Source organism: Cryptotermes secundus, unplaced genomic scaffold (genome assembly GCF_002891405.2).
Source record: "Cryptotermes secundus unplaced genomic scaffold, Csec_1.0 scaffold548, whole genome shotgun sequence".
Lineage (NCBI taxonomy): Eukaryota > Metazoa > Arthropoda > Insecta > Blattodea > Kalotermitidae > Cryptotermes > Cryptotermes secundus.
In genome coordinates, this window is record NW_019732380.1 from 3,001,938 (window position 1) to 3,022,327 (window position 20,390).

Consider the following 20,390-nt stretch of genomic DNA (forward strand, 5'->3'; position numbering starts at 1 on the left):
CATCGTATTGCTAAAATGAAAGGTGATGCATTGAGCAGGTTAGTACAGCGATAGAGTTCTACACTTACATTCGGAATGGGCACGGTTCGAATTTCGGCTGAGACACCAGCTATACTGACTGGCGTTTTTCGTGGTTTTCTTCTGTCTCTCTAGAAAAATGTCGGAATAGCGCCTTATTCATCAGTTAGCGTACTATTCGACGCTGCGGCGGGTGTAACTGAAAGTTGCGGACAAACTCTAGACACGAGTTCCGCATACCAAAAGAAGAAAAAGTTGTTCGTAACAACATGTGTCTGGAAACATTAATTTGTGCATTACAGCTGAAAGAGTCAGTTTACAGTAAGTGTTCAAAATGCCATGAATGGGATTCAAAGCACGGCCCTATACGTCTTATCAGAGGACGCCACGTCCGTTGAAATATGCCTGGAACATTAGAGTCTAAACGTTGACAAATTTTAGAAAGATTTTTGTGGACTTGGAAAGTCCAGAGACATCCGTTCGGACGTCTGATATGGTGGAGTGTGTCCTCCATGTTGATATGGACGCAGGTGTCAATATGAGACAAGTGGGGGGAAGAGTTAAACGTTTCGTACAGTTACCATACCCTTACAACTTACAACGCGTGCAGTTTCTCATGTCTGCAGATTTTCCAGCGGGAGAGAAATTTTGTTCGGCGAAGTTCTGAGAATTTCGTTGCTTCAGCGGTGCTCTTTAAAGATGAGGCGCCTTCCGGTAGAGTGTAGTTACTAAGAAAAAACTCCGTGGTTTTAGTCCGCAAGCGAACTATATCGACCGAGCGACCGCCGCTTTAGTCGGTGACGTTAGTGCCAACTTTAGCGGATAGAGGGTGTCGCGTGGCCAGCGCAACGAATCTTCACGGCCTCTAATTTCAGTTTTCTAGACCTGAGCCGCTATTTCCTTGAAATAGCTCCTCAATTATCCTCACGAGGCTGAGTGGACCACGTTCCAAACCCACTACACCTCAGAAAGTCTGGTAGCGCCGGGAATCGAACCCATACTTCTGGATCTTAACCACTAGACCATAGAGGCGGTCGAGTGTAGCTACTGACAGTCATAAAATGAACCGAAACAGAGAAACATTAAGTCAAATGATGGATAGGTAAGGATTTTAAAGCAGGCGATCGTGGCCCTTTACACATGCTATTCTGGCATTCAGTTGGAGACAGTAAAATTATGAAAAATCTGAACCGTGAGAGCCCGTAACGAATTTTCTCGTGATGCACAAAATGTACGTTTGTTCCTGTGATTAATTGAAGTATCAAACCATGAAAATGTAAGGGGAGTGGAGTATAACGGCACCGTTTTTCACGCTGGCACAAGATGGAGGTGACTGGTCAGCTTCATGCCTCGACCGCTTTACCCGCCGAGAAAGAACCCGCGGTACCCATTAGATAATAGGGTGGGTGGGCTTCAGAGCCGGTCTAGAACCGTGTGGGAGTAGAGAAGAATATTCTGACCCTTCCGGGAATCGAACCGTGGGCGTCCAGCCCATAAGCCATCCCTATAATGACTGAGCAACTCTGCTTGATTGAGGGTAAAAGTAAAATTTTTCTGTGCTTAAATAATTAAGAACTAAGGGGGCACGCGGTAGCGTAGTTGGTTGAGGCACTATGATACAAGCCGGAAGGTCGCGGGTTCAAGTCCCGATGAGGTCATTGGATTTCTTTCAATTTACCTAATCCTTCCAGCCGCACTATGGCCCTGCGGTCGACTCAGCCTCGTAACAGAAATGAGTACCAGGAATTAATTAAATAATATTCCTGGGGAGTAGAGCGCTGCCGGCGCGTAAGGCTGACAACCTTACCGCCATCTTTGAGCCGATTGTCTAGATAATGTGAGACCCTCAACGTCTCACAACCCTATGGGCCTTCACGGCCTGTTACAGGGATAGCTTTACTTTTTTTACTAGTTGGAGGTGAGTGGTCAGCTTCACGCTTCGGCCGAATTACCCCCCGGGAAAAGTTCTCCCGGTACGCATTGATTAGGAGGCTGTGTGGGACCCAGAACCGGTCTGGAAGACGTGAAGAAAAATCTGACTACCATCGGGATTCGAACTTCGAACCCTAGGCCGTCCACCGATATCATGACTGCGCTATCCAGACTCCTTTGGTTCAAGAGCAAAATTAAAGAAAAAAACCTGTAGCCACACAAAACCTGTTGCCAGTTCTATACAACCCTAAACGTAAGCACAGAGAAATACAGAAGCAATGCGATAGCGAAACCTGCCTAGGAAACAGGGACACAGGATCGAATTGTCGCACAAAAGCGAGGTTTGTCACGTCAGTTCTTAGTGGAGCATCTGCACGGCGGCGGAGACTGCTTCAGTAATCCAATTTGAACATCAAACGGCTGGCAATCATGAAGCAAGTATCTTCCACAACTAATAGCTGCTACGCAGTGCCAAGTCCTGGGCCCTTTCAGTACGCCTCTGACGTACAGGAAATTAATACCGGCAACGCTACCCAACTACGTGCCTGTGTGATTAACATTCTTCCCGGAGGACAGAGGCACGTATTCATGACAGGAAATTTGGTCTTTCTCATCCCAATATCCAGCACGTTATCGTAGAGATAATGCTTTAGAAGATGTTCCGTTCTAATCCCAACATGGACAATTACAGATGGTTTTTTTCTGAATTCCTCCAGGTAAAACCATGGATAAAACCTGGATTATGTCACGGCTGCTTCATTCCAAATCTCTACAAATCCTTTGTTCATCAATTATCCACCTATTTGACGCTATATAAAAGGGGTGACAAAAATTATTGAACGTTGGAGCCTCATACGACAATTTTCAGAAATTCGGTGAAGGAAATGAGATTTGTATTGGATAGCACAGGTTTCTGATTATTTTTCTATGTATTTAATTGTACGAAAAGGAGTTTCTCGTGAACAATACTAATGGTTCAAAAGATATGCTTACAGCTCGCAAGCCACAACTTGGCAACGTCTGCTACTGACAGCGTCGAACAATAACATAGAAATAAACTGATACCGTTCAGATGTTACCTAAAAAATATTCCGCAGTTTCTGTTCACATCGTTCAAAATTCGTCAGTGACAACTAACATATATTTCGACACTATACTAACTCCCTGGAACTGAGTCCTCCTTGAGACGCTGCCACATACGCAGCTTCTCAAGAATTTCCCAACATTTTATAGGACCCGAAAGTTCATTACCGTGTTCACAAGAGCCCGCCACTTTTCTCTGTTCTGAGTCAGGTTAATCCAGTCCTTAAGACCACATCCAATATCTCTAAGAAAACAGATACCGTGGTTTTAGTCCGCAAGCGAACTATACCGACCCAGCGACCGCCGCTTGTCGGAGAAGTTAGTACCATTATTAGTGGACAGAGGGTGTCGCGTGGTCAGCGCAACGAATCCCAGTGGCAGTTAATTTCGGTTTTCTAGACCGGAACGGCTATTTCCTTGAAATAACTCCTCAATTATCATCACGAGGCTGAGTGGACCCCGTTCCAGACCAACTACTTCTCAGAAAATCTGGTCGTGCCGGGAATCGAACACTGACCTCTCGATCTGTTGCCAGGTACTCTAACCACTAGACCACAGAGGCGGTCTCCAATCTCTCTAAGATCCATTTTAACATTATTCACCAACTTAAGTCTATATCTTCCTAATGGTCGCTTTCCTTCTGGCCTTCCCACCAAAATCCTACATGCATTTCATTTCTCCCCCATGCGTGTTACACGCCTTGCCCACCTCATTCTTCTTGACTTGATCATTCTAATTGTACTTGGAGAAGAGTGCAAGTCATGAAACTCCTCATTCCTCCCTGTCTCATATGACTTCCCGTACTCCCAAAAAACCTAACTCATATTTTGGTATTTCTTTCGCAACTCTTATGAGTGAATCTGTCATACAGAGACTACTTCGATACATTGTACCAGATCTCACATCCATTTGCCTTAGCTTAGGTCGGTTATCCGGATAATCCTAGTCCGAGATCTTTGCAATATTTCGTAACAATTTAATTTTTACGGCGTGGAGTTGCTGGCCGCAGTCCCAGCCCCCAAGCTGGAGAACTCCCCTTGTCGGCTGTGCCCGGATGTTTATTCAGTATATTCGCAGCTACCCTCCATACGTAGAGGTCATCTGCTTCATCCTCAACCACAAGACGCGCCAAGCCGTGGTGACAAAGGACCTACTTAACACGGAATATGACATGCAGTTGAGAAAATATCATTAAGTGAATAAATGAATAAACACTAAGGAGATGCAGCACTGTAAGAGTAACTGTGATAGACTGCAATGATCTAGGTGCAGGATTACACCATAACATTAATTAGTGTAATTGCTCCACAGTCCTTTGTTGGCCCTAGGCCGCTTTTTTAGGTTCTTGATCCTATACACAGTCGGTAAGACTCCTTTGACGGGGGATCAGCCCGTCGCAAGGCCTATAACTACACGCAGATTAACACAAACACAAAATAAACGCCTTGAGTGAGATTGGAACCCTCGATTCCAGCGTTAGAGCGGGCAAAGACAGTTCGTGTCTTAGACAGCGCGACCACTGTAATTAGCCCCACAACATTAATGATGCAACGCAAAGGTGAGGTTGTTTCTGCTATTAATCAGTCATCGCGCCATGAAGACTTGTAGTGGAATGATGTACAGTTCCATTCTTAACTTCAGCAATGAGTTTCGAACCCTGCACCTCTTGAACACAAACTTAAAGCATTACTGTCTGATCCAACTTGTTCAGTCAAACGACAATGTCAAATCGAAGTTTAGTTCTTTACCAAACAACTCCGAGGTGAATGCCCACGCTGCGTCTAGGCAGAATACATCGTAGCCCAAAGACATGTACGAGTATTTACTTCGTTAAAAAGGTCCTGGAACTGCTGTAACCCCAGGGAAGAGTTCACCATTGCAAAGTTCTCTGAACAATTTTGCAGCGGGATCCTCCTGTCACGAGAGGCAATGAAAGTAGAACATTTCACATAACAAAAGAGAGAAGAGTCAACAACAGCTGCTTTAGTTCTTCGAAAGCACCGTCAAGATATACCTATATATCTTATTTAAGGCACATTCAACGAAGATATCGGAATTTTAGTTTATATATAGTAAAATGGGGCCGACCACAGTAGCCGAGCGGTCTATCTTCGCTTACTCGAACGGTGGGATCGTGGGTTCGAATCCCACTCAAGGCATGGATGTTTCTGCGTTAATTCTGTGTTTGTGTTATCCTGTAAGTAGGCAGCGGGCTTCCGATGGGCTGATCTCCCGTCCAAGGAGTCCTACCGCCTCTATAAAGATTAAGAACCTGGAAAAGCGGCCAAGGCCGAACAAAAGGACTGCAGAGCCATAGATCGATATAGTGAAACTGTAAGAAAAGTCAATATTGCATTGGAACTGATACTCGTGGCATAATTTGAGGCATTATTCCGGCATTTACATTGAGGTACTGAGGGAAAGCCACGAGAAATCTCAGTCTGTATAGCCGGTGCCCTGGACGAGGTATGAACCTAGCACCTATCAAATGTGAGTCTAGAAAGTTACTGCTATAATAGTCTGCTCACGCTGTAGCGGAATTAGCTTTGAAATTAGAGATTACTACCTGGGCCTGGATAGCTCAGTTGGTATAGTGGCGGGATACGGGATGGGCGGCAGGAATTCTATTCCCGGCAGGGGGAAGAAATTTATCTCTATTTCATAGTGTCCAGACCGGCTCTGAGGCCCACTCAGTCTCCTATCCGATGGGTACCGGGGGCTCTTTCTCCAAGAGTTAAGCCGCCGGTGCGTGAAACTGGCCATTAGCCATCTAGTATCGAGGGCAAGAATGGTGAATTATACCTCCACTTCCCCCTACATTTTCATGACTTTGAGTTTAATTAACATCCCCTCTACTATTTTTTAGTTTCCTGGGGTGGGGTGAGACTGAGTCCACTTGGTACCGGCCACTAATTGGCCTATTTTACCAGCCCCGGATGATAGATGATGAGTGAGGAGTAATCGTTGGAATGAGGACTGGCAGGAGAAACCGAAGTACTCGGAGAAAATCTGCCCCAGTGCCACTTTGTCCACCACAAATTCCACATAATCTGAGCTTGGCTCGAACCCGGGCCGCTATGGTGGGAAGTCAGCGACTAACCGCCAGGGCTATGGCACGGCCTTGCATTTACTTGAACTAAATGGATTTTAAGTTCAATATAGCATGAAGAATCACAAATAACGCGTTTCAAAAATACGTAATCCAGTAAAGGACAAATTTTCACTTTTGTTCATCCGATAACAATTTTGATATGTTAGGAAATGCCCATTGATGGCACCACTGTGGCACACAGATTGCGAACTGAATACCCCTGTCATATATCAACGTTAAACAGACACGAAAATGCGTTAAACTTCCGTGCACGAATTCTGATATCACTGGATACAGATAAAATATAGGTCATGTGGGAGCTCTATACCACATCCCGAGGCACGCAATTAAGGTCACGTGACCGAGAGAATGATATATTGAATAATGTAACTGATTTCTTCAAGACGTATCCTGTGACAGATGACTCGCTTGGCTTCCATATCATGACTAGATCCAATATAACTGAACTACATGTTAGCTGTTCTCATACGTTTCTATTCCATTAGTTACCCAGTAGAGAATAAAAAGATGAAAAATTCAGCAGTCATCTATAGAAGTCCAAGATGGCGCTGCAAGTGGCAAAGAAAATGTCGTTTTTGATAAATACCTTACAGGAATAAAAATCTTCATAGACAATGGCTTGATGGAAGAATCCCTAGTAGAGATCAATGTCTTTTTTTATATTACTCAGTTACGAAAACAGACTGACAGTCCAATAGATATCAGGGTAGCCATATCTGTTCCTGCCGGTCACGGTAGCCGAGGGGTTTAAATCATGTACTGTCTTCGCTCGCTCAGAAGCCAGGATCGTGAGTTCGAATCCCACACAAGGCATAGCTGTTTGGCATGTGTATGCGTTTATTCTGTTTGTGTTGTCCTGTGTTTAGGTAGAGGCCTTGCGACGAGCTGATTACCTGTCAAAGGGAGTCCTACCGACTGTAAAATGATCCTGAAAATGAGAAATCAGCCATGCTCCAAAGGGGGAGCAAGAGGAGAGAAAAAATGGCTGTCCCTAAGTTAGTGGAGAAGGAATTCGATATCTGAAGTAACGGAAGAAAAACATGTCGACCTTAAAGTTCCAACATCACAACGGCTGTAAAGGTTTATCGGTGACGTATTTCACAAATAGGAGAGCATAATTCGTTTTGGAAAGAACGATCTACTGGGTTGTGAAGCCATGTAGTTCGGAGAGAGCAAGACGCTTCGGAATAACTTATCGCCTCCGTCTTCAGGGCTGAAGAGTAAGCTGAGCAACAAACATTCAGAAGCAGGTTGCGAGCTACTATAGAATCCTGAAGTTTATTACCGCATTCACAGAAGAATATTCCATCCACTTTAATCAGGCCTGTCCCTTTGCACTACATTTAAGATATTAATCCATCCGAAAATATCTTTCCTCTCGAAGTTTTTTTTTCCTTGGCACTACAGCCCCAGTGGGCCTAGGCCTACCTCCATGAACTTCTCCATTCACTTCGGTTTTTCTATATCTTACACATTCGGTAGGACTCTTTGGGAGGGTGATCAGCTCGTCGCAAGACCTCTACCTGTACACAAACACAGAAAAACGCACACACACAAACTAAACATCCATGCCCTGAGTGAGATTCGAACCCATGATCCCGGTTTCCAAGCGAGCGAAGACAATACATGCCTTAGACCGCTCGGCTACCGTGACCGGCTCTCTTGAAGTTTACTGCCTAAAATTCTGTGTATATGTATATTTCATTCCCTATGAGTGCAACATATCTCAACTTGTTCGATTCCCCTGCGTTCAACGCTTTGAAGCCATCTATGTTTCAGTACAGAGACACCCAAATCTAAATTCATTCTCCAAAATATTCTTCAATAACTCATATTTAAGTCAAATAAAAAGAACTCCGTGGCTTGAGTCCGCAAGCGAACTATACAGACCGAGCGACCGCCGCTTGTCGGAGAAGTTAAGTACCATCTTTAGCGGATAGAGGGTGTCGCGTGGTCAGCGCAAACAATCCCCACGGCTGTTAATTTCGGTTTTCTAGATCGCAGCTGCTATTTCCTTGAAATAGCTCTTCAATTATCCTCAGGAGGCTGAGTGGACCCCGTTCCAGACCCACTACTTCTCAGAAAATCTGGTAGCGCCGGAAGTCGAACCCGGACCTCTGGATTTGTAGCCAGGTACTCTGACCACTAGACCACTGACAAAATACAATCCTTCTTGCCCCACCTGGCAAAATATAATCATGGCCACAGTGACATACCTCTGTTCTTAAAACGGTTAATTAATCATTACGGGTAATTCTGAAGCACCCTACACTTCAGCTTCTAATTTAGTATCTGTGACCGACCACGAGAGGGAAAATAAAGCAATCGTGCACCCCCACCCCCCACCCCCCAGTTCACGCTACTACAGTGAGGCTGACGTCGCAGTTCAGGAACCGTGTAACACAATCACTGAACCGTGGACAACAGACAAACCAAGTGAGTGCGTTAGCTATATGGAGTGACAGTTTGTATGAATCAACATCAGTACACGTTGTGTTTACTGATACGTAAACTGCAAGATCGTTTTATCTTTGCTTGTGAAGTTCGTTTGAGTGTGAAGCTATAGTGAACGAAGAGCACATGCCCCTTTACCTAACATAACCTCGTTACCAGTTTTATGTACATTAAACACTGTCAAGAAGGAAAAAAAAAAATCGCTGATGGCTCACCTAACATATCAGAGAGGGGTGTCTATTCGTAGTAATATTGTAAACATAGATATAGATCCTCGATTAGACAGCCGCACAGAAGAAGAGTTCTGTGTGTTTAACGAGATTTCCGATATGGTGATATTGGCTACCGCCATTTGTTTAAAATAGAATCTAGTAACTTTCTAATGTTCTAAAAAAAATATGCATTGTTATCTGAAGATAACATAGCCTCAAAAACGTTTCAGACGTAATAAAACTGCCAGACATTGTATGTAACTTTAAACATCCAAGGCTGTAAAAAAGAACATCGTTGGAAATCTTCAGAATTTACAGGGCTGTAACAGTAGATAACTAAGTCTGTTTCTAGCACAGAATACTTANGATTTAACTCCAGTGGATATTTTCTTATGGGGTTATGTGAAGAACATTGTCTATCAGGTTAAGATCAACGACCTGCAACACATGAAAGCCCGCATAAGGGACGCTGTGACTATGGTAACACCAAACGTGCTTCAAGTATTGATTTTTGTCGTGCCACCAAGGGAACCCACATTTAAATGTATTGAGAAAGTTATATATGCAGAAAAAAAGTTGATATTTTCCCTTTGTAATGGTGTAACCCCATTAATGTGTATAATACATTGTTTCTGAGATATAATGATTTTATTTTAAATGCCTTTCATCCGGACACCTTTTATGTGTGCCATGCCTTAGCCTTTGATTTTTTCCTTCCCGGAACTATTTAATGTATTTGTATAAAATTTGATACTGAATTTCCACACTCCAATCTGGCAAAATATTTTAATTTCGGAGCATAAGAGTCAATTATAACCCTTACCTTATGTACCAGTCGCCAACATAGGCTTAAAAAATTGAAAATGAGTCACAACAAAATATAACTTAAATCTTATTAAGAAGAATACAGCTTTCATTTTAATTATCTTCCGCGTAATTATATCTAAATAAATACAAGGAAAAATAAGTTGTTTCTCTATGCACTGCGTAATCTGTAGTCGCTTCTCTTTTTCAACTCATATATTCTGGTGCGCATACCAGGAAGCAAGTTATGCGTGCTGGCACATTTGTCAAAGGTCGTCCATATACCGGGGTATTGTAGATAGACTTGAAAGGATTCTGACGATGGTGTATACTGTACTTCTCTTGGCTTGTTTTGGACTTCATCCATCGTCTGGTATGTAAAAGACAAAAGACCACGACGTTTCGGAGACTGGATCTGTCTCCATCTTCAGGTGGGTAGGGGAAGGATAAACCTACTCAGTTGGGCCCGTTAGAAAGAGCTAGTTTCAATCATTGGACCGTCCAGTGATTGAGACTACATATATAAGATACGTGAAGTTATGTTCATTTTATGATCAAGTTTTGAAAATTTTCTCCTTGGGTGATGCCGCGCCAAAACCTAGGGCTTCCGTGTTTGTCCTTTCTTCCGTAATATTAAGAAGCGGAACTGGATAAGACGAAAAACAAACGTTCAGAATTACTGGGTTTTTTTACTTTTTCCATCGTCCGGTATTCTAGAGACTGAAAAACACGACTTTTCGGAAACTGGATTTATTCGTCCTCGGGTGAGGGGGGAAGAAACCTACTCAGTTGGACCCCTTAGAAAGAGTTTACCTCAATCGAAATTAGCTTTTTCTAAGGGACCCAACTGAGTAGCTCTTTGTAAGGGACCTAATTGAGTGTCTTCCCCCATCATCTGAGGACGGAAACAGATCCAGTTTCCGAAACGTCGTGTTTTCTAGTCTCTAAAATACCGGATGATGGAAAAAGTCCAAAACTCCGGAAATTCTGAGTGTTATACACTTATACATCATCGTCAGTACCCTGTAAAATCTACAAAAAAATATAGATTTTTTACAAGTGTATATTAAAGATCATTCGAGAGGACTGGGTAAAATCATGACATAATTGAGAAGAAGCCTCTTTACTGAGAATCTGGAGAGACAAAATGAATCGAAACCCGGTCAGCTGGTAAGAAAGGACGCATGAGATTTCTGAATTAACACGTTCAGCTACTCTGACACGCAAGAACAAATTCTGTGTTGAACGAACTTCATATTGAAGGATTACAAGGGGACAGACCTAAATTAGTCCGGGACTCTTGGGATCTTATGGTTCCTGTATCTCAGCGCCGTTGCAGCCTGGTATAGGCTTTTATCAGAAATATTTCGATATAAGAATCTGAATATCAGCGAAAGAATATTACAACTTTTAAAAGGTCAGAGTTCACGTTCGAAACACATTTTTTAAGTCCAACGAGGAATTCGACACATCATTCATCCAAGTAGTTCCTTTCTTGATATTTTTGTCTCAGACGCTTTTAAGAGAAGTTTCTTTTTTGAGTTAGTTATTTGACGACGCTCTCTGGTCTAGTGGTCAGAGTTCCTGGCTACAGATCCAGACGTCCTGGGTTCGATTTCCGGCGCTACCAGATTTTCTGAGAATTAGTGGGTCTTTAACGGGGTCCACTCAGCCTCGTGAGGATAATTGAGGAGCTATTTCAAGGAAATAGCGGCTCCGGTCTTGAAAACCGAAATTAACGGCCATGGAGATTCATTGCGCTGACCGTGCGACACGCTCTATCCGCAAAAGTTGGCACTAACTTCGCCGACGAGCGGCGGTCGCTCGGCCGGTATAGTTCGCTTGCGGACTCAAGTCACGGAGTTTCTTTCTCGAGTTAATTATTTGAGATATCTGTCAGTATCGAGGCAGAGTAGCGTCGGATGGTAAGATGAATGTGGAACAGCTGGTGGAATAAGAATTGGCAGGGGAAGCCGAAGTATTAGGAGGAAGCTTGTCCCAGTGCCACTTTATTCACCAGAAATCCTACATGACCTGACATGATATGGAACCCAACTCACTTCAGTGAGAAGCAGGAAAATAACCGTCTGAACTTATGGTACAATCTTCAAGCACACTATGATTTTAATATTATTAATTAAATAGTTTTATTACGTGTGCAAAATGCTGCAAGGATTTAATGTTTTAATTGTGGATCTTTCTCTCCAATTTACAGGTTCGGAAGATACACCTCCTGAGCTTTATATGTCCGATATTATCGATCTAAATTTCATTATTTTTATGCGAGTGTGCGTGTGTTGTTTATTTATGACGCTGTCAGTACCTAGACTATATAAAGTTGAATAGTAGAATGAATGATGTATTGGAAGGGACGTGTAAGGAAACGAATGTGACTGAAACTAAGTACAACTTCGGGATTTGCTTAGAGGAACTGAGAAAAACTGAGAAAACTTTGAAAACGCTCATTCAAGATATCCAGTATAAGATTCGAACACAGAACTTCCTGAATACAAACTTAAACGGTCTTTTTTTTTTTGTAAAGTATATGTAAATATATGTGCCAATATTTCACTTGCTTTTTATTGTTTCCTAGGGGTCACGGTTTCGGTGATCTAGACCTGTACATTTTTTTAAAAACTGTGTCAAATGTTAGGCTATCCCGGCAGCATTGCTTGCTATACAAAACAGTAATTTCTGTCAATATAAGATTCGAGTTTGGATGGATGGGTGATGGGCACGCGGTAGCGTAGTTGGTTGAGGCACTATGCTACAAGCCGGAAGGTCACGGGTTCAAGTCCCGATGAGGTCACTGGATTTTTTCAATTGACCTAATCCTTCCAACCACACTATGGCCCTGGGGTCGACTCAGCCTCTAACAGAAATGAGAACCAGGAATATTCTTGGAGGGGGGGGGGTAAAGGGCGGTCGGCGCCTAGGGCTGACAACCTGCTATCTGTGAGCCGATTGTCTAGAAAATGTAGGAACCTCAACATCTCGCAACCCTATGGGCCTACACAGCCTGTTACAGGGATAGATTTATTTTCTTCAATAAGATTCGAGTTTACCACGAGTGTGACGCCATGAAGTTCAGCCCTTCTTGAGAAGCCGCCAGTCGCTCAGCTACTAAAGAATTTCACATTTTATGGAACCCGGAAGTTAATTACCGTGTTCACAAGAGTCTTCTACTGGTCCCTATCCTGAGCCAGATCAATCCAGCCAGAACCATCCCATCATATCTCCTCAAGATAAGAGCATATTACAAGCATGGTGGATTAAATTGTGGCACACGATAGCGTAATTTGTTGAGGCACTATGTTACAAGCGTTAAGGTCGCGAGTTCGAATCTCTATGAGCTGGATTTTTTTTTTCAATTTACATTATCTTTCCAGCCGCGCTATGGGCGACTCAGCCTCTAATAGAAATGAGTTCCAGGAATCTTCCTTAGGGGGTAAAGGGCCGCCGGCGCGTAGGGCTGACAGCCTCACCGCCATCTGTGAGCCGATTGTCTAGAAACTGTGGGAGCCTCAACGTCTCAACACCCTATGGGCCTTCACTGCCTGTTACAGGAACAGCTTTTAAATGGTGCATTAAACTGAGGGATGATTTTATTGCAAGTAGATCACGTGACACTTTCCGAATAAAGATGAGAATGACATTAAAATACGCTACACAAAATGTTACAGGTTAGATAATATCCCGGTTAGGACAGATAACTCGGATCAGCAGTTCTGCCAACCCACCCGCGACGTTTGGTGTTAAGTAACTTTAGACCTTTACCTGTAGCAAGTGAACATAAAGACCAACGAAGCATGGAAAACAGCAAAGAACTCATTTGGAAAATGTACGTATGTATAACTCGTCTGACTAGTGAGTGTCGATTAGATGAAGGCACTAGTGGCCTGCAGAGAGACGAAGAGACAAGGAATTTGTTTCATCTAAGGTCTGTTCCTATTTCATCAATCAAATTGGGAAGAAATGAAGAAATTTGCCACTAACACTCTTCTATCGTTCAGGACCGGTCTAAAAAACCTAGTTTAATTGCCGTGGGGATCCGTTGCGCTGACCACGTGACACCCTCTATCCGCAAAAGGTGGCACTAACTTCACCTACAAGCGTCGGTCGCTCGGTCGGTATAGTTCGCTTGCGGACTACAGGCCACGGAGTTTGTTTTTGTATCGTTCATGATATACTGCAAATTCGTTTTTTTATTGTTTTTGCTGCTTCTGATGTTTCTATTGTAAACATGGAGACTCTATAGGTAATTGGAGTGTATTGAAAGATAACGTTTTATCTTTAGTAGGAAACATACTTTTATAACACCCAAGACGAGATAATAATAAATCATGGAAACCTGCAGTTGCAGCAGCCGAGACAAATAAATTCTGTCACTCGTGCATCGAAATTGGGAAAAGAAAATCAAGGTATATTTGGTTCAGGAAATTCCACAGGAACCGAACACGCTGACGATATAGCGGGAAAGGTGTGTTCAGAATACAATAAAGATCAGCGGATGTGTTCATAACTGATTATAGCTATGAAAGTGTACAGTGAGTTCCACTTATGTTTTCCCTTCTCCAAATACTTATGTGATTCTTTTCCACATGATATATGCTGTACGTTATTCCATCTTGGTGGGGCATCAATTAATCTCTTGCCATAACGTTATTCAGTCTTCGAAAACACGGTACATAACGTTTCCATTGATTAGCGAAGGTAAAATATAAAGTTATTCCTGTCCTTAATTAATTCAGCACCACGTCATGAAGACGTATGGGGTATTGAAGATATAAATTCACCATTCTTGACCATGGCACTAGATGGAGGTGAGTGGTCAGTTTCACGCCTCTGATACTTTACCCCCGGGGAAAGAGCCCCCATTGTATAGGTGGTTGCGCGGACCCCAAAGCCGGTCTGGACCTTATATACCTTCCATACTCATAGAACCAATGCTGTAGAAAGCTAAAGAACTTCAACATGCGCGCCTTTTTTAGCACGTAAATTTTGAAAACTACAGACCATGGAAACCCCGAAAATAATTTAGAATTACTCTGTATTTAGAAATATAGTGTAATAAGTTGCACAGAAGAACTAGTTCTAATGCATTTAAGGTACTTGGAAATAATTTAACAGTCTGAGCTTCGATATGATTTATCATTGCCCAGTAAATGTGCTTTATAAACGGCGAGTTACTACAAGTCTATACCGAACGTCATCCGATCGGTTTCTTCACTGATACTTAAAAAAAAACTCCGTGATTTTAGTCCGCAAGCGAACTATACAGACCGAGCGACCGCAGCTTGTCGGCGAAGTTAGTGCCAACTTTTGCCGATAGAAAGTGTCGCGTGGTCAGCTCAACGGATCCCCACGGCCATTAATCTCGGTTTTCTAGACCGGAGCCGCTATTACCTTGAAATATCTCCTCGATTATCCTCACGAGGCTGAGTGGACCCCGTTCCAGACCCACTACTTCTCAGAAAATCTGGTAGCGCCGGGAATCAAACCCGAGACCTCCGGATCTGTAGCCAGGAACTCTGACCACCAGACCGCAAAGGCGGTCTCTGTCTTAGTTAATGTATCTATATACTATTTATTGTACAAATGAAGTGACCGAAATATCACATAGCGTTACTTGTACATAACTTAATACATATGTTTATATCAGGAGCCAGTATCTTACGCTCCTCTTGCTCGCACGATGTTTTGGCCTAGTTACACTATTTTCGAACAGATGTCTGTAGCGGCAATATCGTAGTTAAAAGAAACGTATTTTCTGGTATGTGAAATACAAGGTCCTCACGCAATGATTATGAAAAGATAGTTGTCTTTTGCGATGCGGTACCGTGTAGTCTGATAGAGGTTTACAAGCTGAAGATGGAGGCAGTATGTTCCTCCGAAACTCCTGTAAACTTCTACCAGACTACACACCATCACATCCCAGAAGATAATTCTATCCATTATCTTCTGTTAGTCTGAAGTATGATTTATTTCAACCGTCTTCCAGTGCATACACTCATCTATCTCACTCCTCTCTCTCGTACTACATGTTTCGGCACAAAAGTGCCATCTTCAGGTGCTTATTCGATTTACGTTAAACTAGTTCACTGCATGCCTTGCCGTCTTCATATTAAAATAACTAAAATATATATTTATCATATATATTGATAAATATTAAATATTAAAATTGTTCAGGATTTTTCATCCCTACGTCGTATCTCACTACGCGAGTCACAACTATCCTCTTCTGTCGGAGCACTCTTTCTACTTTCGTGTGTGTATTGTGTCTTGCTCCTGTGACTGCGTGTGTTATACTGCGTGTGATTATAACACACGCAGTCACAGGAGCAAGACACAATTCAAAGCACAATACACACACGAAAGTAGAAAGAGTGCTCCGACAGAAGAGGATAGGTGTGACTNGATTTAAATCAGTGCAACAGGACGCTAAAATATAACATTAGTCTGAAGTAATTTTATGTTTTGCTAACAAGTTAATTATTGTGACTGTTTAGGTTATGTCGAATTAGCTTAATTTACTTTAAGTTACGCTTGTAGTGCGTCTATAGTCCTAATAAAACACTGAAGAAATTCCATGACATATAAAACTACACCAGGGGTGTGATACCATGACCTCTTAAAAGAAAACATAAATTTACAAACCCCGTCAGCCAGCGAGAATTGCAGCTCTGCACATTGTTGCTTGTCATTATCAGGCTGTACGGTGACAGCAGGAACCTAAATAGCTTTACAGCCTCATTACCAGGGCCCGGATTTTGATGGCATGTCATCTTTTTTCCTTGTATCCTATGCGATGCTCTTAAATATATAAATCTCGGATATGAGCTGCTGGTTACAGAAATGTAAATTTTATAGGTTTTTTGTCATCTTTTGACATTATTAGGTTTAAGGTCATTTTTTCATTTTGGGGGTAATTTTTTGGACTTTTAAGGGTATTTCTTGTCATTTTTGGCCATTTTAGAGAATTTTTCTTCATATGTTTTCTGAAATGTGAATAATATGGAAGCGAAGTTTTCTTTCTCTTTCTCCTTTACGTCATTTTTCTGGATTTTTCGGTCATTTTGTAGGTCATTTTTTAAATAATTTCAGGTCATCAAAATCCGGGCCCTGCATATTATATTTTTGGGTCATATTTTAGGTAATTTTTCTGGATTTTTCGGTCATTTTTTAAATATATTCAGGTCATCAAAATCCGGGCCCTGCTCATTACACTACAGCAAGCTATAAAATGTTCCTGTACAGTCACGAAAAGTGCAGTTCTGCACATTGTTGCTGGTCCCTATCAGGCTGTACGGTGACAGCAGGAACCTAAATGGCTTTTCAGCCTCTATATAAAACTACAGTAAGCTATAGAATATTTCTGTAGTCACGAAAAAGTCGTGATATATTTTGGCATCACGAGCGACATTTTTCGAAACAAAACTGTACGTGAATATAACAATATTTTAAGTAATAACTGAGAACCCAGCAGCAATCCCCCCCCTCCTTAGAACTGTCCGTGATTCAGTGGGGGGGGGGAGGTCGTGACCAATAATTTGCTAGAGCACGCACTCTGCTGTTTGCTAAAGAGGGTCACAGGTTTTTCTGATCGATAATGTACTTCCAGGTTTCATAAAAAGCAAGAACGTTCTTGCCTATTAGCTTCTCAAAAAGGACTCCTGCTGAAGTGGCTCAGGAATATGGTTGCATTACTGTAAATATATTCGTCTGTTTAATACTTCTTGTGGTCCCGGTATGTTTACATAAAATTTAAACTGGAAACCCCAGAAATATGGACACATTGTAATAGGGTTCTACTATCTCTTCTGTGAAGTTCAAATAAGATAATTTAGTTCTTCGGAATCAGCCATTTGCCTTATTCGACAGATGAAGTTGGACAGACAATTAATCTAGCCAACTTTCATGAAGAAGTTTGAGAAACACTGGATAAATTAAAAAAAAAAATAACAAGAATCAAAGAGCGAGTTAACACATGCCTGAAGATGGTCCAGCAAGGCTTCCAGTCCTCTGTCGCTCACACTGGAACACCGGAGGCTTAGAGAATGTACATGCTTGGCAGCCAATGGGAAAGAATGTACTAAGTCCAGGGCATCCTCGTCTGTAGCCCCTAAGAGTGAGACCGCGTGGAACCCTCTTCTGAGAAGCGAAGAGTACAGCCTAGCCCTCTCCGGGCAAGGGGCAGCTCTGAGCTCCCTACACCTCAGGACGGGTATCAGTCCGGCCCAGTACCTAGGGGTCCTATACAGCACATCCCTCCACTTCCCACACACCTGAGCCAAGGTTCGACGTTCACCAGCCGTAAAATAGAGGAAAAACTTAGACAGAAAACGTTCATCCAATATCAGTTGCTCCCATGTCAAATAGTGCGGTAAAGAAACATTGGCTGAAGCTGTTGTTGCTGTGCTTTGGTTCACAGCGGGACCCGATATACGTCGTGTAACTTGCGGGGTCACTAGGACGCTGTTTCCATTCACTGCTGAGGAAGCTGCTTTCGAACTACGACCCGACAGCAAACGTGACGGTTTTTCAGGTGCCCCAACACCCCCACCACAGGATGCCACATTGTTTGAATTACTCCCTCCACAGAACACATTTGTAACTCGTTCCATGACGCTAGTTTTACCACCGCCTCCATGACCTCCGGTGTCACCCACATTACTTGTGGCAGCGGTAGATGAATTGCTGCGGTGATGTTTACTGCTCCGCAAACCTAATCCATTTATTCTCTTAGACAGTTCTGCACTTGCTCTTTCAACAACACCTTGAGCTGAGATAGATGACATGTCTTCATCAAACGTCACGATTGTCCTGAAGATGATGAAGAAAGCCTAACAGTTATTGTGAAGAGTGTTGACGTCTCCATCACCATCCGAAAATTCTTCCTCCGGTGGTGAGTCAGCACCACTGACACCCCTTGATAATAATAACAATAACGAAATGCGCGATTACGGTGACCCCTTTCGGGACCTCACAGTACCATCCACGTCCACCTTCGGGTGGGCTGGTCTCTCTTCCTGCTTTCTTCACGAGGGACGGCTGTATACTGAAGACGAAGTTGCACCTCTATAATCCGAACAGTCCAGCCCCCTCATCACCCACTCCCGCCCCTGTTCCAACCAGTCGATGCCGACAGGATAAGAGAGGCCTCCCCGCTAGTTCATGCGCAGAACATGTCGGCGCAAGTCGCATATACAGTGTGTGTGTGTGTGTGTGTGTGTGCGTGTGCCGCATGGAACCGATCGATGTGCATGTGTGTATCGATTATTTTCAGTTCCTAACTTCCTTCTTACTTCAGACAGGCCCCCACCACACCATTTTAAGTCACAGCTTCAAGACCAGCTCTCGTTTGTCTTCTAATCATTTGTTCCTCTCTGTCGTGCACCTGCTACAGTTCGTCACTATAGCCCAAAATAGAGCATATACAAGTCAACTGTGAGCCCAGAGAAACAAGCAATTTAACCTCCATACAAAATGGCGTATTCACGATGTTCACATTCCATGGCCTTTCGAATTCTGGTCAGATTTGGCGCGATGTGTGCATATCAATGTTGTAAGCAAATGACTAAATATATTACAATAAAAACAACTTTTTTTGAACCCGTATTGTGTTATTAAAGCTTTCGACAAAATTTCAATACTTCACCGCTATTCAAATTTTGGGTGGAAAGTACACAATTGGAAGCGGGTAATAAGGGACGTGGACGTATATTTATTTGTGTGTTCCAATATTCCGCCCATATACCGTTGAATGGTTTGGTGGTAGATGAATGATGGCTGGAAGTGACTGCTCATGGCTTAATTGAAGCAATATCCTAGTATGTGCTAAGAAAAACAGGAAACCTCAGGATTGGCGAGGCCCAGCCAAGATTCGAACTGTGAACTTCCTGAATATGAAAAACAGAAAAACCTCAGGATTGGCGACGCCCAGCCAAGATTCGAACTGTGAACTTCCTGAATATGAATCAAGAAGGTTAGAACTATCCAAACCTATTCAGTGTGGAGGTGAAACGCCACCCATTTCAGTCTTGCCTATTGAGGGTAGTCAGCATTGTGCTCAAATTGTTTTTACCTTGAGGGAAAAAACCCCACTGGGTAGGAAACTGCTTGGATGCCAAAGACTCGCTTATCGCATATAATAAATAATATTGTGTACATACACAAATTTCAGTGCCTTTACATCATTCACACATACCCAGTACCAAATGGTAAAATTATTAAACCAGTATTTGAATTTCCCACCAGCACATAAATACCAGATGTATGTTGGGATACATAAAACGTTCTGATAATGACATAACAGTCTACATCACTCACAATAGTGCATCCTAGTTTGAGGAGGTCAAGAACAGTAACAAACAGATAAATACCAGTGACCTCAATATTTGAACCCTAGCCAGTTACAGATATCATTAAACTTCTGACTGAAACAATCTATACCATTAAAATCCTGGATGTAAGTAATCATAGACATTTTGCTAATACAATTAAATGTTTTTAAGTCAATCAACATAAATCTTTTTCTCTGAATCAGCATTTTACCTACCAATGATTTAATCTTGTGCATTTATTCACTCCTTTCTCCACCATGTTAAAAAAATTTAAAACACATTTTTTCCTTACACTTCTGTACCTTTTTATCAAGAATTCTAAGTGGCATTTCATCAGCAATACATACATATCTCAGAACAACAACTTCGCTAAGGGAAAGACATGTAAGTTACTGAGGCATATCACTCATTTCCAAAAGAGGGCTGTCAAAT

General features: G+C 42.5%; 1 protein-coding gene across 2 annotated transcripts in view; it reads right to left on the reverse strand.

Moving 5' to 3' along the window:
• Positions 1–20,308, reverse strand: part of LOC111867627 (F-box/LRR-repeat protein 16) — a 153,157-nt gene extending 132,849 nt beyond the window's left edge. For both annotated transcript variants that reach the window (XR_002843374.2, XM_023857634.2), the window contains exon 1: positions 17,607–20,308. Coding sequence is in view for 1 of the 2 variants with exons in the window: in XM_023857634.2 (XP_023713402.1) it covers positions 17,607–18,413 (807 nt within the window). In the remaining variant the exon portion in view is untranslated. The remainder of the gene's footprint in view (positions 1–17,606) is intronic.
• Positions 20,309–20,390: the final 82 nt, after the last annotated feature.